The sequence below is a fragment of the Ammodytes marinus genome (genome assembly GCF_949987685.1).
Source record: "Ammodytes marinus genome assembly, chromosome: 1".
Lineage (NCBI taxonomy): Eukaryota > Metazoa > Chordata > Actinopteri > Uranoscopiformes > Ammodytidae > Ammodytes > Ammodytes marinus.
Window position 1 is genome coordinate 9,368,935 of NC_137230.1, and position 9,353 is coordinate 9,378,287.

The 9,353-nt window shown below is 40.7% G+C and overlaps 1 protein-coding gene across 1 annotated transcript; it reads left to right on the forward strand.

The window, feature by feature from the left end:
- The first annotated feature begins 1,366 nt into the window (after nt 1–1,366).
- ap3s2 (adaptor related protein complex 3 subunit sigma 2) lies at nt 1,367–9,003 on the forward strand. Its single transcript, XM_080032392.1, has 6 exons — nt 1,367–1,549; nt 2,567–2,658; nt 3,546–3,657; nt 4,883–4,954; nt 6,592–6,699; nt 7,676–9,003. The coding sequence occupies exons 1-6, from the start codon at nt 1,481–1,483 to the stop codon at nt 7,784–7,786; spliced, it is 564 nt and encodes a 187-aa protein (XP_079888518.1). The 5' UTR covers nt 1,367–1,480; the 3' UTR covers nt 7,787–9,003.
- Nucleotides 9,004–9,353: the final 350 nt, after the last annotated feature.

Here is a 9,353-nt window from a genome sequence, read left to right on the forward strand (position 1 = left end):
TTAAACATTTCACTTGTGTGTATAGGTGTGTGTATGTGTGTGTGTGTCTGTGTGTGTTTGTTTTGTTTGTGTGTGTGTTTCATCCTGATCCTACGGTCCAAAGACAGTGAGGTGGACAATGGTATTTGTCTGTGAATAGGTAAAAAAGCGGTACAGTTTGCCTGTCTGTGTCGTTCTCCTGCCCAGCCCCCGTGACCCTGAATAAACATGGAGGATTAATACATGAGTTGCTGTTTTATTCAGCTCTGATGCTATTTACTAACATGTTAAGAATACATGCATTCCTTTAAGAGTGTTTTTCGGTGTTTTGCCAATGTACGTCGATGTTTAAGACCTTAAGCTGCAGTGATTTTTGTTGTTGGTGTGCTTATCAGATTCTCCAACTACATCACAACAAAGAAAGGTAGAGTTGGTGTGACATCACCGCTTTGAGATTTCAAGGCAGCGTGAGCCGTGAAGCAGCCAACAAAGGTACAAAGGGTCCTCAGTTGCTGGTACATTAGTCACAAAGACTGAAAAATTATGTAATGTGGTGGTGGGGGGGGGGGGGGGGTCTCAAAGCTCCGGGTGACACACGGAACGCACAACAATTCTTCGACTTCGTGGGACACTGACTTAACGACGCTACACATGGCCTAAAAAACTGGTCAAATAAAACAGAATAATTATGAGCTTCAGTAAATGACTATAGTATGAGTATACTATGTACTACATTACTCCTACAAAGAACTATTCTACTTATTTCATTATAGACTCTGATGATCATTTGGGTGGATTTAAGCCACCACATGTCATGTGCAGGGAATTCAGCTCAGCTCCCTCACATTGTTGTTGTTGTTGTATTCAGTGCATATTATTTACCATACATTGTGTGTAGCCTACTGTACAACTTGTATAATAATAGGCTACACATTTCTGATTTCACATATACGACCCCAGGAGATGTCTAAGGAGTTTTTTTTAATGAAAGAGCCAAGGATCATGTTTCGGTAAATTGGATTTACACATGCAGTTAAACATTATGAGACTTATAATTGTTTTGATCTAATTTTATATAGCTTGCAATATCTTTTTATGAAACATCAGAGACCTGGTTATTCATATGGGATTCAGAAAAAAGCATAAGCCTACTCTAGGCAACATAACCATGTACTTTAGAAATCGGAATAATGTCTTATACAGGTTCCTGAAACCAATATATGATGTTTACATGCGCTGCATATAACCTACATACTAAAAACGTATAATAATAACTAAGATTGTGTTGTGCATGAAGAAATGACCTCAATGACCTGCCCGGAACAAAAATACTTTAGCTGTTTGTTGGAGGTCGACTGCTGAATTTAGAGACGCAACCGGATGTAACCAGTTTAGCCATCCTCAAGCTGTCAGGCCCAAGCTAACGTGATTTTAACAGTCATTTCTGAAGATTTAAACAATCACCTTTCACTGTGTGACTGGATACCTCCAAAGAATAACCATGATCAAAGCCATCTTGATCTTTAACAACCACGGGAAACCGCGGATGATCAGATTCTATCAGTACTTTGTGAGTATGGCTCAAAACATTAGCATGTTTTTTTCCCCTCTTTTGCTGTGGAGCAGTCAGTGTTGGATTAGTTTTTTGACAGCTGGTGCGTAATAATCCCCAACACAAGGTCTCGGCCAGTGTCATAGACTGTTTATAATAGAGTGGTTTAAAATCAAAATGTCAATGAACAAGTAGTTCTAAGAAAGGTCAGCCGATGTTAGCTAATAGTGGTGCAGTAGACAAAGATTACTCTTATTTGAGCAGTTTTCTTCGGCATTGTTTAAAATATTAAATTTAGCAGTAGATAAAATAAATAAATAATAATATCAATATATTAATATATATATGTATACATAAAAGCACGATACCTTTTATATTTTGTATTACAAATTCATAGTAACTACTTGCTCGTTAGCTGCTAACCACTGACTTTGCATCAGTGATGACCTGTCTTTGAACGTCGCGGCGTAGAACTATATCAATGAGCCTACGTCTTTCACAAAGGACAATGAATCCAATGTGGCTCATTCTTTCCAGCTACGTGTGCTGTTACATTTGAGACAGACACAGTTAAATAGTGCAGTAAGATCCCTATGCGTTGGTTGAGATATGACAGAAAGGATTTGTTAGGAGATGTGTTATACTATAATTTCCAATTGAAGGAACAGTCTAAAATGTCCTTAGATTTTTTATTGAGTGAACTTAAGAAAACGTTCAAAAAGTTGTTCCTGATCCACAAGTGTGCAGGGGATGATAAATAATAAAGACTCTAATCCTCAAAATATATCTGTTTCCATAAGTAGCCATAATATATTTGTATGTTATCTATGACTAGGAGTGTCAGAATACAGGTACAGGAGAGGCTCATCTATTTTTCTCTATAACTACTTACATTTTTTTGCCACAAGGTCCATGTCACCTTTTCCCCACTATCAGCCCGGATACATTTTAGAAGTTGTTGCAGTATGCCTCAACATCATGCACTGTTCAGAACTGTTGGCACTATTATTAACCCCACTCTTGTTTTACTTGCAGCCGGAGGACATGCAGCAGCAGATCATTCGGGAGACGTTCCACTTGGTGTCAAAGAGAGACGACAATGTCTGCAACTTCCTGGAGGGCGGGAGGCAAGTGTTGCTGTTGGCTGTGTGATTCTGTGCAAAATTACAATTTGGACACATGAATAACCGACCGAGCATGCATTTACACCACGTGTACATCTTAAAAGACTCCGAGGTGTTTATTAGTGGTGATTGTGATCTTATAGGTGTGATTTGTTTCAATGCAAAGTGTGACAGCTAAACATTAAGAGGTTACACACATTTGGAGACCTTCAAGTGCATGTCGGCATAGACAGACAAAGGTAGAATTTGAGTTATGATGTGTTTTATAACAGCTGACCGCTGTACAACCAATACAACAATAGGCAGAATTTGTGGGTTTTCTCAATTCGGTTTGTCGTCAGTACAGAGACTGCCATCTCTTGGCAGCTCAGATGCAGTAGCACAACTCCAACCACTAGATGGAAGCAAAACCCACAGAAGAGGACCTCGCTTCAGTCATTGTGTTCATTTCTCTAATCAAAATCATTTACACACTTTAGCAAACATGTGCTTCTTCCATTCCCGCTGATACTGATACTGCACTTTAAAATGCCTTTAAAGCTTTTGCACCCTCACCATGGTATCAGTTACAGGATCACTTTAAATTGGAATCCCTCATCAGCATGGCTGACTATAAAAGCAGGATTGAGGACTATTTAACCACAAACTGCAAAGGTGCAACTGTCTTGCTTGAAATGGAACTGTTGTTTTATTGCGATTATTGGTTTTTGTTGAGTCTTGAATTTTATTTTTCAATTAAAATTTATTTTTTTAATGTGAAACTTTTATGTTTTTGTGTTGCTTCTTGGCCAGGAGGACTCCCTTGAATACGATATTTTAATCTCAGGGAAACAAGACCTTTTTATTATCCTCAATTCATTTCTAATATATATTATTTAATCTTCTTGCAGTCTCATCGGCGGCTCTGACTACAAGCTGATTTACCGACACTACGCGACCCTCTACTTCGTCTTCTGCGTGGATTCATCAGAGAGTGAGCTCGGCATTCTGGACCTGATCCAGGTCTGCTTCTACTTTACCCCATGGCTTTAGACACATATTTAATAAGTGTTTTTTGTTTTTTGTTTTTTCACATCTCCCTTTTTTTCCACACCACCCTCTGTTTCCTTATACTACGATCCAAGCTATAAAGGAGGCATGCGCTACTGAACAAGCTTCTTTCCATTGTATAACACTGTAGTTGATTCATTTGTGGAAATAAGAATCCTTCTTGACTCCTCACTTGTTGCTTTTAATGCTTCCTAGGAAATGAAACATACTCTGCTGCTGTCAATCTCAATTGAAATCTTTCTGGATAAGACAGCAAGCCATATACAAATAAAAGGTTAAATAAGGAAACACTGATATCACAGATACAAATCAGATACAGTCTGTACAAACTAAGTTATCACGTGAAGTGCTGATGCGCTCTTTTGATAATTTGTTATCATATCTAATTCTTGTCCCTGTGGGGAGAGAGTGTCTCAAGACGTGTGGCAGCACATAAGACATATGACTCATCATCCACATATAAGCCAATGAGGGCCCTAAAACTTAGAGCAACATCAGTGTTTGGATCAGGAGAAAGTGAGTCATCCTGCACACACTGATCACCAACACCAGCTATCTGCTCCTTATCACCAATAAAGGGAAATATGATGTGTGTACTTAAAGACTAATAAAGCAGTTTCACAGAAGCAGATAGTGACTACCACTGGCAGCAAGCAACTCTTCACTCGATGCATCAATGCACCAGCCACACTGCATGTCTTCAAATGTTCCTTGGTATTATATTGACTAAAGCGACACGTGATACTCAAGAAGGAATCCACAATTCTCGAGAATGCTTGTTGTCGAAATCAAATCAGCTTTTGTCAAAAAAGATTCTGTGAATGGGCATGTTACTAGCTACGGTCCTTTGTTTACGTACACTTTGTTTACATACCAGTTTACAGGGCCTACGCTGTGTATTGACACAGGCTTTCAGCGCACACACAGTTCAGACAGGTAGCATATTGTGAGGAGATATTCACTGATTTTGACAAAAAATTGATTTTGACAACAAGCATTCTCCAGAATCGCTGACTGACTCCACCCTTAACTTCTTATAAGTAGGATGACTGTGGAATCCCTAAAGTTGCTTACAGGTTTTTAATTTTCCTCTTTGGACATTTAAAGCTTCACTCTTCTCTACAGTAGTTTATTTGAGAAGTTCAATGTTTGACTGTTCAAATCCTCTCCGTTGTAGGTCTTTGTGGAAACGCTGGATAAGTGCTTTGAAAACGTCTGTGAGCTGGACCTCATATTCCACATGGACAAGGTGAGTGCGGAACGGCCAGTAGTTGGTCAGCTGCAACTTTAAAAAAATAATTATGATATTTATGCAGATCAATTGGTGAGGCAAACATCCATTAAAAGCACATTGCGGGGCGCTCGTGGCACAGTGGTCAGAGCGTCACCCCCTGGGCCCAGGCCCCGCAGTAGACCTGGATTCGAATCCCGCCTGGGTCAGTTCTCTGCATGTCTTCCCCTCTCTGCACCACTTCAACTCTGTCTCTCCAAAACTAATCTAATAAAAACAAAAATTCTCCAAAAATAATCTTTAAAAAAAAAGAAAAGCACATTGCTTCATTCTCCTCCTCAGTGTGTGCACTTGTGTATGTGGTCCACCTCAGCTAGCCAAGTTCACACTTGGCACAACATGCAGCATCTGTAAGCCTATGGGAACGTCAAGGCCTTTTGCACACCAAGTCTGTTGTATTCATTAAGACATGTCCAAAACACCCGCCTGTTTACTCCGTCATGTTCACAGTCCATGTGCCAAATTTGTTCTAAATAGTTATTTGTTTCTCCTATTCACTAAAAGGTTCAGACTAGGTTATGTCTGTGTTTATGAATAAGCAATATGAGAGATATGACCCAGAGGTTAAGTGCAGTGTGTGTGTGTGTGTATGTTTGTCTTTTCCACACAGCCAGATGCTTTTCAGGAACAGCTGCATTGCTGTAATTGGTCCAGTTTTATAAAGTTTAAAAAAAAAAGATTTTTAAATTGCATTTATTCTTGAAAGTTTTATTTTTTATTTTATTGAGTTCTTAAAAATAATTCAGGCTACAACATGGTCTCCCTTTCTCTCACTGGAGCTGAGCTGTTAATGTGTTGCTGGGATACATTCACAGATCCATCTTGATAGAATGTTCCCAGCAGGAAATTCATGTCATGTGGTGCGTAGGGGTTTGTCCTGAGGAATGTTCCAGGATGAAAATTGGAAATATTTCTGCTACTGACAAACCCTTTTTGCTCTCAGGTGGCTTTTCTAAGCCAGACAACACCAACCTGCATAGCGTAATGAATTTTTACACATTTTCAGGGTTTTAAATAGACCTAATATAACTAGTCTAGTCATACGCAGGTTCATAAATGACATATTTAGGCTGTTTCAGCAGTTTTTTTTTAACTTAATACGACTATTGCTGATATAGTCCTATTTTCTTGAAGTGGAATATAGCCTTTTGAAAACTACGTTTGGTTTAGCCTGGCATGTATTTTACAACAGAAGACAGTGTCATGTTACCCCAAAATTCGACCAGAAGTAATTCATAGAAATAAAGATTAGAGACAGTTTGAAACAGAGTCCATGAGTCTTGACTGATCTCTCAAACGTTAGATGTTGCACCCCTCTCATCCCTTCTGTGTCAATGGGAATAAAGCAACACAGGAAAAACTTGGCTAAACAAGACAGCATTATAAAATACTGACCCTTACACCTTATCATAGGAGGCAGCATTTTGTGCAAATTATTGAATTTTCTTCACCTGACGAGATCGATAGTTGCTTCCGGAAGTGTATTTCTAATTGTTAAGAAATGCATAGAACACTTCTTTAATGAAGGAACGGACATGTCCAGTGGTGTACAGGCTGTTGCTCTGTGTTAACCGGTGTGTTGTGTCGGTCTGCAGGTCCATTATATCCTGCAGGAGGTGGTGATGGGAGGCATGGTGCTGGAGACCAACATGAATGAGATCGTAGGCCAGGTGGAACTGCAGAACCGCATGGAGAAGTCTGAGGTGAGTCTGTTAGCCACATCAGAGCTTAGTACGCTTAGTAGCTAAACAGTTGGCCATTAGTTTCCTAGCATCTAGCTAACAGTATTTATTAAAAAAAAGGAAAATAAATTAAACCCTTAATGAGACTCACTCAACTTTTCAAATCATTTTAAGTAGACGGACCATGGGTTTCTTATTTATTCCACACATCCTTCTTCCCTGACTTATTTTTGCTCTCATCTCAGTCGACACCTCCAGATTTTTCTTTTCCTGCATCCAGCCTCAACTAACGCTGACTCAAGTGACAGCACTTGAGGCAGTAAATCAGACTTTGTGCAGCTTCCTCCGGAGACACCGAAGGCTTAAGTCTCCTTTGTTTACAAAAGCAGCAGTATTCCCTAAAACTGTTACTGTAAGGTTGCTGTTCACCAGCCAAGTCTGCATTCTCATACAGTATCTCTGGTTTTACCTATAAGTTACTGTAGTGACCTTAAAGCTGGGGTATATTATTTCTGATTGGTCAAAGTTAACATGAGCTGTACACTTTGACCAATCAGAGCGAGGCGCCGATTCTCTGTTCTTATTGGCTATTGGGACTGTCCATTCACTTTGGCACGACTTTGTTGGTGTAGAGCGTGTCAGGGAGGGACCATAGGGGAGGGACCAAAGAGAACAAGTAGAGCGGTTGAGGTATTTGGATTCAAATCTCTATCCCAACTGCCATTTTATCCCCAAATCCTCCACCCCAGCTTTAACTAACTTGTGGTAACCTGGTAGGCAGAAGAAAAACTGTCAAAAATTAGAATATAACAGATAGAAACTCTGTTTAATGGTCTGCTTAAATTTTTTTTGAACAATAGCGTAAAATAATGATAGTTGGCTGACAAAAGAAAACCCCATATTATATGCCAATAGTTTTGAAGATGCTCTCATCACATAAGACTTCCACCCACAGTGTCTTCAAAGGGGCTTCTCCCTGTTGTTGTGTGTTTGGCAGGGAGGTCTATCGGCGGCCCCCGCTCGCGCTGTGTCTGCCGTGAAGAACATGAACCTGCCCGAGATGCCGCGCGACATCAACATCAAAGTGCCGAGCCTCTCCCCGTTCTAAAACCAGCTGAGCTCTGCTGGGCTCATGTACTACTGATGCATCCCTCTCTCTCTCTCTCTCTCTCTCTCTCTCTCTCTCTCTCTCTCTCTCTCTCTCTCTCTCTCTCTCTCTCTCCCTCTCTCTCTCTCCCTCCGTCCAGCTCTGTTGTAAACACAGAGCAAACTGTTTTCTACTGTATGTGTATTATGGAGCCACGTCAGCTTATCCTCCCCCCTCATTCTTTGCACATGAAGGGGAGATGAGCAGTGGATTTGTTTTTTTGTTTTTCGAGTTCTTCTGTACAAAAGTTACAGATAACTCCAGTTGAATGATTTGCACAATAATGTAGAGTATGATTCTATAATATGAATAGCCGTGTCGTTTCTGCTATTCCTTCTGTGTTTTTCTTTTTAAATGTACTTTTTCCATTCTATTTCCTAGGCTTCTTCCAAAAGAAAAATGTACCGTCTCTGTATGTTGGCCCAGTGCGTATTTTCCTGCACAACGTCTAAGCAGTTGTGCTGTCCAAGGTTACAATAGGTTCCATGTGTAGAGCTGTTGGACTCAGTTCACTGTAATACTATCCTGTGTGTGTGTGTGTGTGTGTGTGTGTGTGTGTGTGTGTGTGTGTGTGTGTGTGTGTGTGTGTGTGTGTGTGTGTGTGTGTGTGTGTGTGTGTGTGTGTGTGTGTGTGTGTGTGTGTGTGTGTGTGTGTGTGTGTGTGTGTGTGTGTGTGTGTGTGTGTGTGTGTGTGTGTGTGTGTGTGTGTGTGTGTATGGGGCTGTGATTACTCCAACACATCTTCATCTTTCTGTTCCAAGTGTGTGTTTGTACACACTGGGAGGAGACTCCATCCGCTTGGCTCTTGTCATAGTTTATTTTTCCATTTCGGTAGCCTAATATATTGTGTCTCTGACACTCTTACGATTTGTGAATAATGTTATTGCTCTCATGGGGGCAGTTTTGTGCTGAGTATGCCACATGTAAATGCTGTTTGCTTCTAGCCAGGGTTTAATGTGCTGTCATGGTACATTGCCAACATCTGCTCCGAGGCAGCAGCAGACTGACCTTTTTTTTTTTTTGATCTTTTAAGTGTTTGTAAAAAAGAGCTTGTGTGTCATTGGCTGTATGTAGTTGTCGCATTGAATCAGATCCAGACTCATTCAAGCCATAGTCTGTTAGTTATACCTGTGTCAAAGACATTCCTTGCCGAGGTAAATAAATACAATACAAATCCCTGTGGCTGTGCTTTTTTTTCGTGCAGTCATTCGCCACAACCTGGAGTTGTCCACCTCTGTCAGCAGGTAAGCGCAGTCACCGGCCTGTGGTCCACCCGTCATCTTGTGAATCTTGCATCAAAGTGGTCAGAACATTCCGTACCTCCGACGATCATATGCGCGGACTTCTTTTCTGCTCAACCACAATGAGAAGCGGTCTTGTTGATACAGCCACATTCTTTTCAGCTCCCCGTTCCCACTAATTTAGTTTTTCTCTTTTTTAGGGGAGGCTTGGGTGGGTGGGTAGAGGCAGTTGTTCCCTCCCTACATCCCCAGACAAGAAAAACCTGTGGTAGTTCTCCCAAACCTCC